Raw genomic sequence first — 18,541 nt, forward strand, 5'->3', positions numbered from 1 at the left:
AGGGACTTATACCTGCCTTGCTCAGCACCCTCTGGGCTCCAAGCAGGCCTCCCTGAGTGTCTCTGTACAGTGTGAGTGTGAGGGGGCTGGGTACCATGGGGTGCTTGGGTGCTGGTGGGGAAAGGAGAGTGTCACCCACTAAGGGGGGGGGTCTCCTGTATCTTCCCACAGACCCCCCAAGGATACTCAGTTCTTCTTGTTCCTGGGTCCAGGAGGGCTTGTCCTGTACCTGTTCTGTCCAAGCAGAGCCAGCCCCCTCCCTGCACTGGTGGGTAGGGGGGAAGCCTGTGGAGGGCAATGGTAGCAGTGACACCTTCCAGGTGATATCAAAAAGGTCTGGGCCCTGGGCCAACAGTAGCCTGAGTGGGAAGGTGGACAGGGTCCCTGACACCACTGTCAGCTGTGAGGGGAAGAATCTACAAGGGGCCCACACCCTGCTGTTCCAGCTACTGCCAGGTGAGGGATGGGGGAGGGAGGCAGCTGGGGAGAGGACCCTCAGGACAGTGGGCCCAATAAGGCCACAGCCCGCGTTCACCCCAGACTTGCTTCTTGTCCAGATGGGCCTATACCTTTTCATGTGTTCCCAAAAGCTCTGAGCCTGGGTGTCCTGTGTGGAGCTGGTGCCACAAGTCTGCTGGCCCTCTGCCTCCTCCTTCTGTGAGTGTGGGGGTTGGGATGGGGAGGGGATGGGGGGATCCTGGCAATGCTAGCCTGCTGTATCGTCTCAGAAATCCTCAGATATCAGTGTCTCCCTGTGTCAGGCACAGACTCCATAGGGTTATGAGCTGGAGAATCAGAAGGGAAGTGCCAATCCCCTTCTTTTATAGATTAAAAAAACAAACAGAAGCTCATAGAGGAGACGTGACTCGCTCAAGGTCACCCTTATGGCCGGGTGTGCAGTCCAGTCATGATTTAGAACAATCCAGTCGTCAGACTCCAGATCCGGTGGAGCTTCCAGGATTAGATGGGGAGGCTGTTGGTGCAGTGGATAGAGAGATGGGCCTAGAGTCCAAGACCTGAGTTCAAATCCCGACTCAGACACTTCGAAGTTATGTGAACCTGGCACGTCACTTTGAACTGTTTGCCTCAGTTTCCTCATCTGTAAAATGGGTTTAAGAGCATCTAATTTGTGGTTGCTATGTAAATGTTAACTATAATTTTAATTAACTGGAATGATACATATATATATAAATTAATTAACTGGAATAATATATATAAAGTGCCCAGCCTTTAGTAACTGATATATGCATTTTAGCTGTTACCATTATTATTGAATGGGCTTGTTATCTGTGAAGTCCTTGCCAAGTGCTTGGCACATAGTAGGTCCTCAGCTCATTCTGGCTTCCTTCCCTGGTCCCTCCCCCCTTTCAGTTTCCTAAGCTAAACGACGGGCTCAATGTCACAGATGGTGAGGGGCACACCTGGCTCTGACCCCACATCATGCAGGGCCCTTTCCCCAAAGCAGTGAGATGAAGGGGAGGTGGTCTGCTCCTCGGGCTGAGCATTCCTCAGAACAGGCATTCATGTTCTCCTGGACAGGAGGAGGGATGATTCCAGCATAACAGGCTAAAAATTGCACCCTTGAAAAAAGTATTAGGACACTTGTCTTGCTCTGTTTTGTGGATCTTCTGATCTATTTAAAATCTTGTAGTTTTTATTTTTAACTTTAGCATTTATTTTCTCTCCCTGCCAATGAGAAGAAAAACCCTAAATCCTTGTAGGAAATACACGTAGTCCAGCAAAATCTCAATTAAACATCTAAACTCAAATTCTGACTTGGCTTCTCAGTCCCGTGGCCACTTTCATTATGTCCTTTTCTTTCCAATGGTCTTTCCCAGTGATGGAGAAAACAAATACCAGATAAGAATCTGCCTTCTCTCTGCAGAACATTGTCCTTCTCCCATCTGCTCCCAGCAGGGGCCTTGTGCCTTTTCCTGCCCTTTCCGTCTGTCCTTTTCATCATCGTTAGCTTCTCTCCCAGCTTTGGCTCCGACTCAGCTTGAATGTCCCTGATCTCACCTTCCCACAGCATTGCTACACTCACATCCCTTCTTCCTCTTGTTGCCTGTCTTTGTTAAAAGCCAAGTGGGTGGGTGAGCTCCTTCTGTATCCACATGGGTCTTTTTATTTTTTTTTTACTTTTCTTTTTCCTTCTTTCATTAAAAATTTTATTTTTCAGTTCTGTAATTGTTCCCTCCACTGATAAGGAAAGAAATATAATACCCCTTATACATATGAGATCATGCAAAACTGATTTTTTTCAAAAAGCAAAAATGTAAGTGAAAAAATGTTTCAGTTTGCGCTCTGAGTTCAGCACTTCTCTGTGGAGGCAGATAGCTTTGTCACCATCAGACCTGTGGAATTCTTTTGTATCCTTGTCTTGATCAGACTAACCATATATTCCATGGCTGAACATCCCTAGAATAAGTGCCTGCTGTTTCTATGTACAAGGTTCTCCTGGTTCTGCTCACTCACTTTGCCTTAGTTCATATAAATCTTCCCAGGCTTTTCTGAACTCATCCACTTTTCATTTCTTAAAGCACCATATTACCCCATCATAATCATATACTAAATGATACCACTCTCCCTTTCCACTACCCCCTCCACCTCTCCCTCCATTGTAAAAGCTTTTCCTTGCATGCTTTTTTAACATCTGATAATTTTCCTCATTCTTCTTCTCTATTTCCTCTCTTCCCAGAGCATTCCTCTTTCTCACTCTTCCATTCTTTTCCTTGACATCATCCCAACATAACAGACTTGCACCCATGCCCTCTTTCTACGTACGTGGCTTCTAACTGCCCCAATAACGATAAAGTTCTCGGGAGTTACATGTATTATCTTCCCCTATAAGAATGTAAACAGCTTAACCATACCGAGCTCCTGTGATTTCTCTTTCATGTTTACCTGGATATGCTTCTCTTGAGTCCTGTGTTTCAACATCAAATTTCCTTTTCAGTTCTTGTCTTTGCATTAGGAATCTTGATACTTTTCTATTTCAGTCAGTGAGCAATTTCTGCCTGTAAGATTATAATCAGTCTTACCTGCTAGGTTATTCCTGGTTGTAATCCGAGCTACTTTGCCTTCTGGAATATCATATCCCAAGCTCTCTATTCCCTTAGATTTGTGGTTCAGTTGTTTCAGTCAGGTCACACTGTTTCTTTGTGACCCCATTTGGTGTTTTCTTCAGAAAAATACTGGAGCAGTTCACTATTTTCTTCTTCAGGTCATTTGACAGATGAAGAAAGTAAGGCAAACGCAGTAAGTGACTTGCGCAGGGTAACAGAGCCAGTAAATGTCTGAGGCTGGATTAGAACTCAGCAAAATGAATCTTCCCAACTTCAGTCCTGGCACTCTATCCTCTCGCTTACGTAGCTGACCTTTATAGCAATTGAAGCTAAAACTCATGTGATCCTGAATGGGCTTCCACAGTACTTGGACTGTTTCTTTCTGGCGGCTTGCAATGCTTTCCCATTGATCACAGAGTGCAGGAATTTGGCTATAGCAATCCTGGGAGTTTTCATTTTAGGATCTCTTTCAGAAGGTGATTTCTATTTCATAAGGATGACGGCAACATAGAAATGTTTATCAGCAGTGGGGCAGGAGTCAGTAGACAGGCAGAGACTTCAGACAAGGAAGGGAATGGAGTTAGAGAGACCATCTGCTGCAGGATAAGGTGACGGTAAAGGCTTTATCTTGACCCAATAGGAGAGCCTCTCTTTCATCCATGATCAGAGTAAAGGAGGAGGAATGGAAAACTTTTTATTGATCAGGAGTGAAGAAGACATTTTGTGATATGTCTCAGTGATGGGAGGAGAGGAAAGGGGGACAAGAAGGAGCTCTCAGCCAACACCTTCAATCTTTTGGGTGAAGACTGAGGCACAATCCTCAGCTGAGCAGAGAAGGGATGAGGGGCCATGAGAGGCCTGAGGACAAACGAGATGGTCTGAAATTGCTGCTGTGGTGAGTGGGATGGAGAATTGATGGAGGAGGAGAAGTATTGCCTTGCTCCAGTGAGGACCCATTTGGGAACATAGTGGAAGAAGCCTTCAGGCCCTGATGATTGAGAACAGTATTATCCTATAGTATCTCAGAATATTGAATTGTAAGAGACCTTACAGACAATTTCACCCAAGCCTTTCATTTCACAGATGAGGTAATTAAGGCTTAGAGGGAGGAGGGGATTTTCCCAAGATCCCAAAGAGAAATAGTGTCAAGTGCAAGTCTCTTGATCCTCAGCCCTATGGTTTTTCCCAGACCCTCCTGTGGCTCATAGGTTTGTGGCATTTGGAGCTTGAAGATGACAGAACAGGAGAATGTCACAGGGGAAGGACCTTACAGACCCTGGAGTCTGGTTACCTCATTTTACAAATAAAGATAGAGGAGGCCATTGAGGGACAATGATATGGCCAGGGTCAGGGAGAGAGTGAGTGACAGGGCCCTACTTCTCTGGATCCAGGTCCAAGGTTCTCTCCCCTGCACCAACTCTGCCTTTCTGCCTCCTCAGGGTGAAGATGCTGAGGAAGAAGTCAGTGGCAGCAGCAGCAGCAGCATCCAGGGGGGGAGCAGAGGTAGAGAATGCCAGCCCCCAGCCCCAGTGGTTCCCCCAAGCTCTCAGTCCCCAGCTCCCTCCCTGCCCCAAGGCCATCTCCCCCACCTTCTACTCCTCTCCCCATGCTGGGGACCTGCTTTGACTAAACCCCCCTTTGTCCTTCCTCCAGGACCCCAAGGGGCCATCCTGGGGGGGCCTGTCCCTGGATCCCATTCCACCAGCTGCAGACACAGCCCCAACCCCAGCAGCTCCAGAGGATGGACCAGATGAGCTACATTATGCCTGCCTCAACTTCCAAGGAGTGAAAGCTGGAGAAGACCATGGATCCACTGACCCCCTCACTGAGTACTCAGAGATTAGGTTCCACTGAGCAACTGTTGAGGCCTCACGCTTGGTTCTACACTGGGTGGTTTGCAAGTCAGTTCCTCCCCTCCATTATCATTCATTCCACAAACGTGTACTGAACACCTGCTCCAGACAGATTTAAATGACTCATTCCCCACATTCATGGAACTTTCAGTGTAGTAAAGGGATAAAACACAAGCCCATTGACGTGACCCCTCCCCAAACTCAGACTCCTCTTCACTGATTGGGATCCTCAAAATGTCATCTGCCACTTTGGTCCCTGGGGATCATTTTCTTGGGCCACTACATCTCAATCTCCACAGCTCCTGAGCCCCCAGCAGCGTGCTTCCCAATAACATTTAAGTGGCATAGCAAGGACAAGAATTCCAAAGCATCCCTTCCCAAAACCTGAGTCTGACTTGCCCACCAATTGCATGCAGTGTATGTCTGTATGGGACGAGGGAGTAAACACTAACACTTAGTGAATGCTAATGGGGCACATGTCCAGGGAACGCATGTGACCAAGGTAACTAAGAACTCTGGGACTACAGGGCCTCAGTGACTTTGGTCCTTCCTGAAATGTCCTTGAAAAGTTCACTGCTGAGCATGTGCTGGATTGCTGGCCTCGTTGCTGTGCTGGCCCAATCCACTGCTAGGCTGGGTCACGTTACTACTGAGCAGTGTTAGCGCTTCACAGGGCACAGCCTCTCAGCTGGATGGTTAAGTCCCTTGGACTCCCTTGGCTGATCATCTTTACTCTTCCTTTACTAAGCTAGCCTGGCTCCATGATTAGAGCTACAATCTCCAGAATTTTCCATTTAAGACTATGCACTGGGAAGACACAGGATTTGGATAAGCCAATTTCCCTGCCCCTAAGCATCTTCCAGGTTGTCAAGGAAATAAGATGCAAACACCAGGTATGGTAGTATATCATGATATGTAAGAGTAACAGAGAGAAACAGAACAGAGAACTGATAAGTCCCAGTAGTAAGGTAATTTGTCAAACATTTCAGTTTAATATTTGCTAAGTACCTGTTAATGAAGGCCATTTGATAGGTGCTTCAGTATTTCCAACCTCATTTCAGTCATGAGGAAACTGAGGCTCAGAGAGAAACATGGCATTATATCTTTAGACAGTAAGAACCTTTGAGGTTATTGAGCCCAACCCCCTCATTTTATGCATCAGGAAACTGAAGCCAAGAAAGACCAAGTGACTTGTTCAAGGTATACACAAAGTAGTAAATGTCTGAAAAGATATCAAATCCAGGTCTTCCTGACTCTGAGTCCAGAACTTTATCCTCTATACAGCACTGCACAAAATGCCACAAACAGGAAGGGATAAGGCTAGAATTCATATTACTATTTACTAGTGTCTTTACTCCTCTTTCTTTTGTTTTTTCTTCCTTCTTTCCCTCCTTCCTTCCATCCTTCCTTCTCTTTTCTTTTCTCATCGTCTTTCCTCTTTATTTCTTTCCTTCCCTTCTCTTCTTGTCTCTGACTCTGTCTTCATTTTTATCTCTCTTTGTTGTCTGTCTGTCCTGTGATTTCACTGAGCACAGGGAATTTCATCTATCAATGCATATTGGTGCTTTTGGCCTTAAAGAGTTACCTGAATTGCCTAGGATGTTAGGAGGTTTATGACATGCCCAGAATCATAAAACTAGTTGAGGCAGGAGAGAGGAGAGCCCTGGTTCATGAATTATAGGATCTGGGTTCAAATTCCGTCTTGTCACATCTTACCCTTCTGACCTTACACAAATCCCTTATCCTCCCTAGCTTGAAATTTTCTCCCCTCCAGAATAAGGGGGTTGCTCTAGATCATCTTGAAGGTATCACGTGGCTCCACGTCTAGGATCCCATGATTTGAACCCAAGTTTTCCTGGTGGGGAGGCCAACTTTACACCAGATTTATCTCCCAATGACTTAACTGAGTATATACTGTGTCCCCATCTTCCCCACACCCTAGGGGGATGTAAGCTCCTTGAGGACAGACCCTACTTTTCTCCTTCGGTCTCTCCAGTGTCTTTGCCACAGTTTATTCTGAATAAATCTTTGCTTATTTGAATTCTGTCTCCATGTCCAATGTTCCTTCCCTCTTCCACATTGCCTTAGAGTGCCTTGGGAATGGCATGGAGGAGTGGGGACCTGGGCTGAGGAGACATACAGAAACTGTAATGGGATACTCTTTGTTCTATAGGTCACTCCCAGGTGCTGCCAGGGTGCTAGAAACACTGACTGTGGATGTGGTTCCAAAGTCACATGTGTCTACACCTTGGTGGCTAAGTGTATAGACCTGACTTTGAATCATACCACCTAATGTCTTTCTATCTCATCTGGCTCTACAGATGTAACATGAGGAGACTGGATCCCTATGGTTGTTTTCACTTCCAAATCTATAATCCAATGACCGAATGTGGGATATCTCATGATAGTAGACACTAGCATTTACATGGTACTTTAAGGTTTCCCAAGTGCTTTATAAGTATTCTCTCATTCTATCCTTACAATAACCCTGGGAGGCAGGTGTTAATATTATCTTCATTTTACAAATGAGTAAACTGAGTCAATCAGCAGTTAAGTGACTTGCCCAGGGTCACACAACTAGGAAGTCTCTGAGGCAGGTGTTGAACTCAGGTCTTCCTGACTCCAGGTCCAGTGCTCTCTGCCCTATGGCACCATCTGACTCTCTTCACAGACCTAGAAATGTTAGCTAATATTGCCTACAAAACTTTCTTCATGCCCCTTCCTCGGTTTCTCTGTATGCATCTGTAAAAAGGTCTAGATCTGTCTGACCTTACAAGAGTTCCTTCATCTCTCTGGGACAATAACACCTTGACTATTTTTAACAGGGCTGTGGTGACAAGTAAATTGTCTGTACAATCTTTTGCCTAACAAATGGGGAAACAGAAAAGCAGATGGGAAATGTATTTTCCCCAAAGTCACATTGCTGGCAAGTGACAGAGCCTATTTTCAAACCCAGTTCCCCTGATGGCAAAGCAGTGTCTCTTTCTGATCCTTTATGCTCTGGCCTTTTAAACGTATAGAAGACTGTCCCAATATGAGAATGAGTTGAACTGAAATACAGATGTTTAGGTAGAAAGACAAGCAGAAATATAGACAGCAAGTAGAGATCGATTCAGAGAGGTAGATACAGAAAGACAGACAGAGACAGACTGTGGTGAATGAAATACAAAATAATTAAGGAATCAAAGGTTCTAGCTTCTGAGAATATAATTTTTTTATTTTTACATTTAATTTTAATTTTTCTCAATTACATAGAAACAAAAATTTTAACATTTATTTTAAAATATATATGTTAATTTCCATATTCCTTTCCTTTCTCCTCCTCTCCCCCCAGCTTCAAAAGGCAAACAATTTGCTTTAGACTATACATGTATAAGTCATGCAAACCCTTTCCTTATTAGCCACTTTGCAAAAGAAAATGAAGACCAAAAAACCCCAAACAAACAAGAATAATAAAAAAAAAGTTTTAAAAGTATGCCTTGATCTACATTCAAACTCTAGTTCTTTCTCTGGCAGTGGATGGCATTTTTTTTTATTATAAATCCTTGTCTTAGATCATTGTATTGCTCAAAATAGTTAAGTCGTTCACGATTACTTGTTATACAAAATCGTTGTGTGTACAACGTTTTCCTGCTTCTACATTCTTGGTTTTGCATCAGTTCCTGTAAGTTTCCCTGGGTTTTTCTCAAAGCATTCTGCTAATCTTTTCTCATAGCAAAGTAGTATTCCATCATTAACACATACTAAAACTTGTTCAGCCATTCCTCAGTTGCTAGGCATCCCCTCAATTTCAAGTTCTTTGCCACCACAAAAAAGATATACTATAAATGTATTTTTGTCAATATGAATTCTTTGCCTTTTCTTTATCTCTTTGAGTTACAGACCTAGGAGGGGTACTTCTGGATCAAAGAATAGCAGTTTATTAAGCAATGCATGTCAGTTGAATAAAAGATTGAGACCTGGCCACAGAGGTAGACAGATTTTTATGCATTAAAAGATAATAATCAGGATACAAAATCAGCCATATAATTAGGTAGTTTGATTTCTAGTTAGAGGAAAGTTTAGGGACATTTCGAGTTGAGAGGGGGAGTGAAAACAGATGCAATTCCCTAAAATCAGAAAAAGAGATCTCTCACTCCCCCCAAGTATCTGTATTCAATCACAGGAACAAGGACACAGTAACTGATGGACACACATCGGGTCAATGATCAGATAAGACATGTTGGCACTTGAGACGTATAATTGTGAGAAAACTCCTTGCATCAATCTTTGGATCTACCCAGGTGTGTGGTTGGCATGACCAAGGTCCTTAGTTAAGGGTCTCTAAGCAGCAGATAGAGGGAGTCCAGCTTTCCAGACACACAAGGATGGGTTCAATAAGAAAAGGTAAATTCCTCACAAATCTCATAATTGAATAAAGTTTTCTCACAGGAAAGAAATTGAACAAGAGTCACTAGACTCAACATTGAAAAAAAAAATCCGAGTTAGATCTAGAATTGAGGCCCAAGATGAAGTCAGTATGGTTCATTCAAATCACAAAATTCCCAGGGGTGAGGGGAGAGAGAGAGACAGAGACAGAGACAGACAGAGACAGAGAGAGACAGAGAGACAGAGATAGACAGAGACAGACAGAGACAGACAGAGACAGAGACAGAGACAGACAGAGACAGAGAGAGACAGAGACAGAGAGACAGAGATAGAGACAGAGAGGGAAACAGAGACAGACATAGAGAAATAGATGATTGAGACAGATAGATTGACAGACAATAGAGAGAAATGACAGATAGACGTGAGAGATAAATGGCCAGATAGACAATAGAGACAGCCAGAAGTAGACGGATACAGAGAAGACAGACATAGTCATGGCCAGATAGTTGTAGGCAGGTGACTCCTCACATGTACACATTTACCTATATGATATATACAAAAGTGTATGTAAGACATACATATTTTTTTCCTCAAAAAAGCAGCTTGTGTCTATTCTTATTGGCCTGCTATGATTGCAATTGAATAGAACATTGATTTCACACAAACTTAGTTAAAATATAAATTGGGAGGATGTGTTGGTGGAATAATCCATTGGTCTCAGAGTCTCAGGAGAGGGGCTTTTACTCCTGTTCTTGTCACCAAATCTCAGTGACTTCATCCAAAGACTCTGCCCTCTGTCCTCCAGTCTCCTCCTTTATTGGAACAGAGAGCTGGGATTGGGAGCAAAAGATCTGAGGCAAGGGGGGATCTAGTGGGGACACATGAACCTCATGAGGGAAAGGGAAACTTCATCCTTCGAGGCATCTGTCAGCTCTGCCTGGCAGATCTCCCTTCCAATATGACCCCTTTCATTTACATTTAATAAACACACTTCAAGTCAGAGTTTTAAAGCTAAAGGTCCCTGGATAGATTTCAGGGGTTCATGAACTTGGATGGGGGAAAAGTTATATTTCTCTTATGACTAATCTCTAAACGAGATTTAGCATTTCCAACAATTATTTACAAACATGAGTCTGAGGCGTCCATGGACTTGCCCAAGGGAACTGAGGCACAGAATAGGGTAGGAATCCTTGCTCCTTGACTGAAGTTCACCTCCAATTTCTCATTATGATATGGAGGACAGTCCAGACTTTCAAAGTTTCTACCCCCAAAACCCTAAACCCTATGAGATCCTACCAAACCAAAAAGAGATTTTGTCTTCCATGCCAGGAATGCCACCCCTCTTCACTTCTACCTCCTTGGAACCACTGACTTCCTTCAAAACTCAATTCACATTCCCCCTTCTTCAGGAGGCCTTTCAATGATTTTCCTTCAATCCCTACCCTGGCCCAAGCTCCTTCACCTCTGAGATTTCCTTCCATTTCTCTGAATATATATATATCCTTCACCTCTGAGATTTCCTTCCATTTTTCTGTATATATATATATATATATATATATATATATATCCATATATAGGTTTCCTTCCTTTTTCTCTGTGCCATATTACCTCACCCATTAGATTGTGACCTCTTTGAGGTCAGGGACTGTGTTTATTACCTCTCTTTGTGTCCCCAGTGCTTAGCTCCATGCCTGGCATACTGTTGGTGCTTAATAAATGCCTATTGATTAAATGATCAACTGACTGAATCACAGACCTGGGAATGAGCTGGGTATCTATTTCTGAGGACATTTCCAACTTCATGTCTTGTAGGCTTCTCAAACTGAACATGTCTAAAAGTACACTCATTAACTATCACTCCCCCCACAAACTGTCTCCAACTTCCAAGCTTTTCTGCTTCTGTGGAGGACACCAGTGTCCCCTCAGTGCCCCACGTTTACCTTGTTATCACCCTCAACCCTTCTTCTCTCCCCCATCTCACAAATCCAATTTCTTGCCAGGTTTTGTCATTTGGATCTTCACAACATTGGTTATGTCTGTCCCCCCATCCCCACACACTCAACCACCCCTGTCTGGATTCTTTCGCTTATTCTCCGGCTAGTGCAAGAACCTGCTATGTCATCTTTCTGTCATCCCTTCATCACTTCCAAGCCATCCCCCTAGCAGAGCTATGTTCAAAGAAGTCAAACAACAAGGAAAAGGATTCTTGTGTATAAAAATATTTATAGCATTTCTTTTCATGTTATCAAGAATTGCAAACCAAGGGGGTGTCATCCTATTGGTGAATGGCTAAATATGTTGTGTCAGATGAATGCAATGGGATATTATTCTACCCTTAGAAAAGATGAAATGGACAATTTCAGGGGAAACAGGGAACTCCTCCTGCGGATGTGAGGCAGCAATACAAGAGTTTATGCAATGATAACCACATTGCAAAGAAAAACAATTTTGAAAAACTTCAGAAGTTGGGTCAACCCAATGACAAACCCCAAGTGAAAAAGAATGGAGATGAATGCCTCAGGACGAAGACATGATGAACTTAGAATACAGGAAGGGACATATATTTTCAGGCATTACCAGTGTGGGAATTTGCTTCACCACACTATGTAACTATATTTTGAAGGCTTTATTTTTCAGAAAGACACACGGGCAGGGAGTGTTCATGTCTGTTTCTAGTTTGATCATTGGAGATGCCATAGCAAGGAGAGCCGTAAGAAAGACAGGCAAATTCATTTTAAAAAACCTTGGAGGGGAGCTGAGCCAAGGTGGAGGCATAGAAACAGGACAATTTCATGAGCTCCCCCCACAACCACCTCAAATGCTTATAAAATATGACACTAAACGAACTTTAGTGCTACAGAACCCTCAAAGGGACAGAGAGATACAAATCTCCCGCTAAAGGCAGCCCAGCGGGCCTACAGGAAGGGTCCATCTCTGCATGCTGGGAGCTGAGCCCAGCCCTGTGTGAGCTGTGGCTTTAGTCCCAGGGTGGCCCCAACCAGGGGCAGTCTGAGCAGAACTCAGGAGAGTGAATCACCAGCAGCTGTGGTGGTTTCCAGACTTATCAACACATAAATGCCAAAGAGCAGGTAAAAGGTCAATGTTGAACTTTGGTGGAACTGGGAGGGAAGGAAGAGCACAGTCCAGCCCCTGCCCCAGGAGGAAGAAGCAGGGAAGGTGCGGAGGCTGTTCCGTGTGGCTGCCTCAGGAGCTCCTGGCCTGCAAATTGTAGGGGGACCAAGCAACCATTAAGAGGTTTGTAATCCCTCTTGCTTTAAGCTGCTTGGATCTAGATCGATGTCTTGGGTGGAGGTCCTGGGGTGTGTGGCCAGTGGGCCAGAGCTTGTGGGGCCTTCAGAGAGGGCAGCCAAATAACAGCTCTGGCAGCTGAGAAAACCCCAGATATTGGGACAAAGCTCCCCTCTCTGGTAGCACAGTTCTACTGTGGCAAAAAGCTCAGAAGTCAAGTAATTGGCTGGCAACATGAGAAAGTAAAGAAAGCACAGTAATCCAACTTTGGATTCCTTTTTTGGGGGACAAAAAGGATCAAAGCATGGAATGGCAGGAATACAGTGAAGTCAGAACTCCTGCACCAAAAGCTTTCAAGAAAAATATGAACTGGTTACAGGCTGTAGGGGAATTTAAGAAGGATTTTGATAACCAAATAAGAGAAGGGGAGGAAAAATTGGGAAGAGAAATGAGAATAATGTAAGAAAATCATGAAAAGAGCATCAACAACCTGACTGAAGAAAATAACACCTTAAAAAATAGACTAACTCAAATGGCAAAAGAGGCCCAAAAAGCCAGTGAGGAGAAGAATGCCTTAAAAATCCAAATTTGCGTGATGGAAAAAGAATCTCAAAAGCCCACTGAAGAGAATTATTCCTTCAGAATTAGATTGGAGCAAATGGAAGATAGTGAATTTATGAGAAATCAAGATACTATTAAACAGATTCAAACAAATGAGAGGCTGAGGCCTCAACAGTTGCTCAGTGGAACCTAATCTCTGAGTACTCAGTGAGGGGGTCAGTGGATCCATGGTCTTCTCCAGCTTTCACTCCTTGGAAGTTGAGGCAGGCATAATGTAGCTCATCTGGTCCATCCTCTGGAGCTGCTGGGGTTGGGGCTGTGTCTGCAGCTGGTGGAATGGGATCCAGGGACAGGCTCCCCCAGGATGGCCCCTTGGGGTCCTGGAGTAAGGACAAAGGGGGGTTCAGTCAAAGCAGGTCCCCAGCATGGGGAGAGGAGTAGAAGGTGGGGGAGATGGCCTTGGGGCAGGGAGGGAGCTGGGGACTGAGAGCTGGGGGAACCACTGGGGCTGGGGGCTGGCATTCTCTACCTCTGCTCCCTCCCTGGATGCTGCTGCTGCTGCTACTGCTGCTGCTGACTTCTTCCTCAGCATCTTCACCCTGAGGAGGCAGAAAGGCAGAGAAGGTGCAGGGGAGAGAACCTTGGATCTGGATCCAGAGAAGTAGGGCCCTGTCACTCCCTCTCTGCCTGACCCTGGCCACATCATTTTCCCTCAATGGCCTCCACTCTCTTCATTTGTAAAATGAGGCAACCAGACTCCAGGGTCTCTAAGGTCCTTCCCCTGTGGCATTCTCCTGTTCTATCATCTCTAAGCTCCAAATGCCACAAACCTATGAGCCACAGGGAGGGTCTAGGAAAGACCTGGAGCTGAGGATCAAGAGACTTGCACTTGCCCCTATTTCCCTCTGGGTTCTTGGGAAAATCCCCTTCTCACTCCAGGCCTCAGTTTCCTCATCTGTGAAATGAAAGGCTTAGGTGAAATTGTCTCTAAGGTCACTTACAGTTCTACATCCTGAGGGATAAAACTGTTCCCAATCATCGGGGCCTGAAGGCTTCTTCCACTATGTTTCCCAAATGGGTCCGCAAGGCAATCCTTTCACTTCAGCGCCATCAATTCTCTATCCCACTCACCACAGCAGTAATTCCAATTCCCCTCATCTGTCCTCAGGCACCTCGTCCCTTACCCTCTCACCTAACAGCGGTGTCTCAGACTTCACCCAAAAGATGGATGCTATTGGTGAAGAACTGCTTCCCATCCTCTCTTCCTCTCCTTACATCACTGAGACATATTTTGAAATGTCTTCCTCCCCATCCCATAACTGAGATGTCTTCCATCCCTCCTCCTTTACTCTGATCATGGATGAAGAAGAGGCTCTCATTTTTGTCCTGGCTAGACCTTCTACCTGAACCCTTGACCCCATCTTTTCCTACAACAGATGCTCTCACTCTCTTCCGCACTCTCTTGTCTGAAATTTCTGCCCCTCTACTGACTCCTGCCTCACTGCCAATAAACATTTCTATGTTGCCCCTCTCCTTAAGAAAAGAAAATCACAGATCACCTTCTGAAAGGCATCCTAAAATGAAAACACCAAGGAATGTTATAGCCAAATTCTAGGGCTCTGACATTAATGAGAAAATATTGCAAGAAGCCAGAAAGAAATTGTCCAAATTTCTGTGGAACCACAATTAGGATCACATGAGATTTAGCATTAATAATTGTAAAGGGCAGCTATGTAATACAGTGGATAGACTGCCAGGCCTGAAGTAGAGAAGACTCATCTTGCTGAGTTCATATCCAGATTAAGACACTTACTAGGTGTGTGACCCTGGGAAAGTCACTTAACTCTGTTTTTTCATCAGTCAAATGAGTTGGAGAAGTAAATGGTAAACCTCCAGTATTTTTACCAAGAACACATAAAATGGAGCTATAAAGATAATGAAACAACTGAACCACATTTTTAAGGGAACAAAGAGCTTGGAATATGATGTTCCAGAAGGCAAATAAGGCAGAATTACAACCAAACATCACATGACTGGCAAAAGTGATTATAATCTTACTGTGGAAAATGTACACTTAATGAGACAGAAGAGTTTCAATCATTCCTGATGGAATGGTAAGAACTAAATAGAAAATGTGACATTCAAACACAGGATTCAAGAGAAGCATAAAAACGTAAACATTAAAAAGAGAAATCATGAGGGATTCCATATGGTTAATCTGTTTGCATTCCTGAATGGGGAGATGATCCATGTAACTCCCGAGAACACTATAGTCATTGGGGCAGTTAGAAGCCATGTACATAGGCTGAAGGCTGGGGTAAAGGTCCATTATGTTGGGGTGATGTTAAAGAAAGAATGGAAGCGTGAGAAAGAGGGATGTACTGGGAGAAGGGGAAAGGGAGAAAAATAGGGAAAATCATCACACATCAAAGAGGCAAAAAGGAAGAAATTTTACAATGGAGGGGGAAGTGGAGAGGGAATGAAGGGGGAAGTGGTATCACTTGAACCTCCCTCTCATCAGAACTAGTTCAAAGAAGGAACAATTCTCTCTCTCTCTCTCTCTCTCTCTCTCTCTCTCTCTCTCTCTCTCTCTCTCCCTCTCTGTCTGTGTCTCTGTCTCTCTCTCTCTCTGTCACACACACACATCCCATCAAGTTTAGAAATTCATCTTACCCTTCAAGGAAGTAGGAGGGAAAGGAAACCAGAACTCTACTACAAAGCAGTAATCATCAAAACAATCTCCTTCTGGATAAGAAAGAGAGTCACTGATTAATAGATTAGGCACACAACATTTTAAGGTAATGATGACAGTACATAGAGTTACCCCAAGATAAAGCAGTCTGGCAGAAATGAGGTAGAGACCAAATCTCACCCCATGTGGCAAGATCAGCTCAAAATGGACACATGAGTTACATGCAAAAGATGACATCTCAGGCATATTGGAGAAGTATGGAAAATTACATGTTAAATCTATTGATAAGGGAAGAGTCTACGGAAGAACAAGGAGGGATCACAGGAGGCAAAATGAGTATTTTTGATTACGTGAAATGGAAAAGCTTTTCCACAAACAAAACCAATGGAGCCAATATTAGAAAAAAGGCAGGAAGCAGAAAAAAATACATTACATTTCTCTGATAAAAGTCTCATTTCTCAAATATATAGGGAACTCAGCTAAACTTTTGAAAATAAGAGACAATTTTCAAATTGATAAATGAACAAAACATATGAACGCCCAGTTTTCAGAAGAAGAAACCAAAGCTTTCAACAGTGAAATGAAAAGTGCTTTCTACTTAATCATTAGAGAAATGCACATCAAAGCAACTCTGAGGCCCTGGGTGAGGTGGGGCCACATCCAGGGGTGCCCCTCACTATCTGGGCCACTGAGCCCCTCATTCAGCTTGGGGAATGGGAAGGGGGAGGGACAAGGGAAGGAAGTAAGAATGTGCTGAGGACATTCTCTGTTCCAGGCACTGTGCAAGGGCTTTATAGATGCAACCTCATTCAATAATAAAATAATAATAATAATAACAACAACAGTAATAATAGCTAACACTCATGTATCCCTCACTATGTGCTAGGAACTACATCAGGCTCTTTACTGATGAGATCCCTTTTAATTATAATAATCTATATAGAGCCCTGCAAGTTATCTGATATTGTTATCCCCATTTTCCAGATGAGGAAGCCAAGGAAAACAGTTCAAAGTGACTTGCCCAGGTTCATGCAGTTTCTGAATGTATGAGTTGGGATTTGAACTCAGATCTCCAGGCTCTAGGCCCAGCCCTCTGTCCACTTGGCCTTTTCATCCAGCTTCACCATTTGATCCTGGAAGCTCCACTGGATGTAGATCTGGAATCAGGGGCCTGGGTTGTTTTATATCATCATTTGACTACATAGCAGATCATAAGTGTGACCTTGAGTGAGTCATGTCTCCTCTATGAGTCTGTTTGTTTTTTTAATCTATAAAAGAAGGGGACTGGCACTTCCCTTCTGATTCTCCAGCTCATAACCCTATGGAGTCTGTGCCTGACACAGGGAGACACTGATATCTGAGGATTTCTGAGATATTAAAGCATTTCCTGGATCCCCCCATCTCCTCCTCATCCCAGCCCCAACACTCACAGAAGGAGGAGGCAGAGGGCCAGCAGACTTGTGGCACCAGCTCCACACAGGACACCCAGGCTCAGAGCTTTTGTGAAAACCTGAGACGGCGTGGGCCCATCTGGACAAGAAGCAAGTCTGGGGTGAACACGGGCTGTGGCCTTATTGGGCCCACTGTCCTCTGGGCCCTCTGCCCCTGCTGCCTCCCTCCACCACCCCTCACCTGGCAGCAGCTGGAACAGCAGGGTGTGGGCCCCTTGTGGATTCTTCCCCTCACAGCTGATAGTGGTGTCAGGGACCCTGTCCACCTTCACCCTCAGGCTGCTGTTGGCCCAGGGCCCAGACCTGTTTGATATCACCTGGAAGGTGTCACTGCTACCATTGCCCTCCACAGGCTTCCCCCCTACCAACCAGCGCAGGGAGGGGGCTGGCTCTGCTTGGACAGAACAGGTACAGGACAAGCCCTCCTGGACCCAGGAGCAAGAAGGGCTGAGCATCCTTGGGGTGTCTGTGGGAAGATACAGGAGACACCCCCCTTAGTGGGTGACACTCTCCTTTCCCCACCAGGACCCAAGCACCCCATGGTGCCCAGCCCCCTCACACTCACACTTCACAGAGACTCTCAGGGAGGCCTGCTTGGAGCCCAGAGGGTGCTGAGCAAGGCAGGTGTAAGTCCCTCCATCTGCTGGCCCCAGGTGGGGCAGATCCAGGGGCAGGGCTCTATCATTTGAGGCCAGAGTTTGGTTCTCCAGGATCCAGCTCAGTGCAGCTGGGGGATTGCTGTTGGCAGCACAGAGCAGCTGAAGGGGCTGCCCCTCCTGCATCACAAGAACTGAGCTGTTTCCTGATACAAAAACTGAAAAAGATCAGAAGGTCCCAGCAGTGAGAACCCGGAGGGACTTCAGAGATTACCTAGTCCCCACCTTCCCTGTGCCCAGCAGGGACCTGGGAGCTAGAAAGCTGGTGTGACTTCCCCAAGATCACAGGAGGAACAGGCCACTGGAAGAGGACAGGACCCCAGGCAGGAAGGCAATACCCCAGGCCCTGCCCAGCCTGGATTCCTGCCCCTTCTCCCTCCCCTGAATCTTACCTGGCTGCTCCCCATGGTCAGACAATGGAGGCGTCACCTATCTGTCTTCCTGCTACCAGCCCACACTCAGCCCAGGTCATGTTCCCTGCCTTTCCCTGGGATCAGGTTTTACTTCATCTTCTTTTCTTTCCTTCCTTCTTTCCTTACATCCTTCCTTCCTTCTTTCCTTCCTTCCTTCCTTCCTTCCTTCCTTCCTTCCTTCCTTCTTTCCTTCCTTCCTTCCTTCCTTCCTTCCTTCCTTCCTTCCTTCCTTC

At 45.0% G+C, this 18,541-nt stretch overlaps 2 protein-coding genes across 2 annotated transcripts in view; both read left to right on the top strand.

Moving 5' to 3' along the window:
• Positions 1-6,959, top strand: part of LOC138161556 (sialic acid-binding Ig-like lectin 13) — a 36,744-nt gene extending 29,785 nt beyond the window's left edge. Inside the window, exons 6-10 of the mRNA XM_069088293.1 lie at positions 3-71; positions 172-456; positions 558-657; positions 4,505-4,568; positions 4,719-6,959. Of these exons, the coding sequence (XP_068944394.1) occupies positions 3-71; positions 172-456; positions 558-657; positions 4,505-4,568; positions 4,719-4,919 (719 nt within the window). The 3' untranslated portion in view covers positions 4,920-6,959. The remainder of the gene's footprint in view (positions 1-2; positions 72-171; positions 457-557; positions 658-4,504; positions 4,569-4,718) is intronic.
• The window catches only part of LOC138161850 (sialic acid-binding Ig-like lectin 14), a 138,660-nt gene that overhangs the window by 38,981 nt on the left and 81,138 nt on the right, over positions 1-18,541 (top strand). The gene's annotated exons all lie outside the window — the stretch shown is intronic.

This window comes from Petaurus breviceps, unplaced genomic scaffold (genome assembly GCF_028583685.1).
Source record: "Petaurus breviceps papuanus isolate PSGF00001 unplaced genomic scaffold, PetGlider_PUasm1.0 185, whole genome shotgun sequence".
NCBI lineage: Eukaryota > Metazoa > Chordata > Mammalia > Diprotodontia > Petauridae > Petaurus > Petaurus breviceps.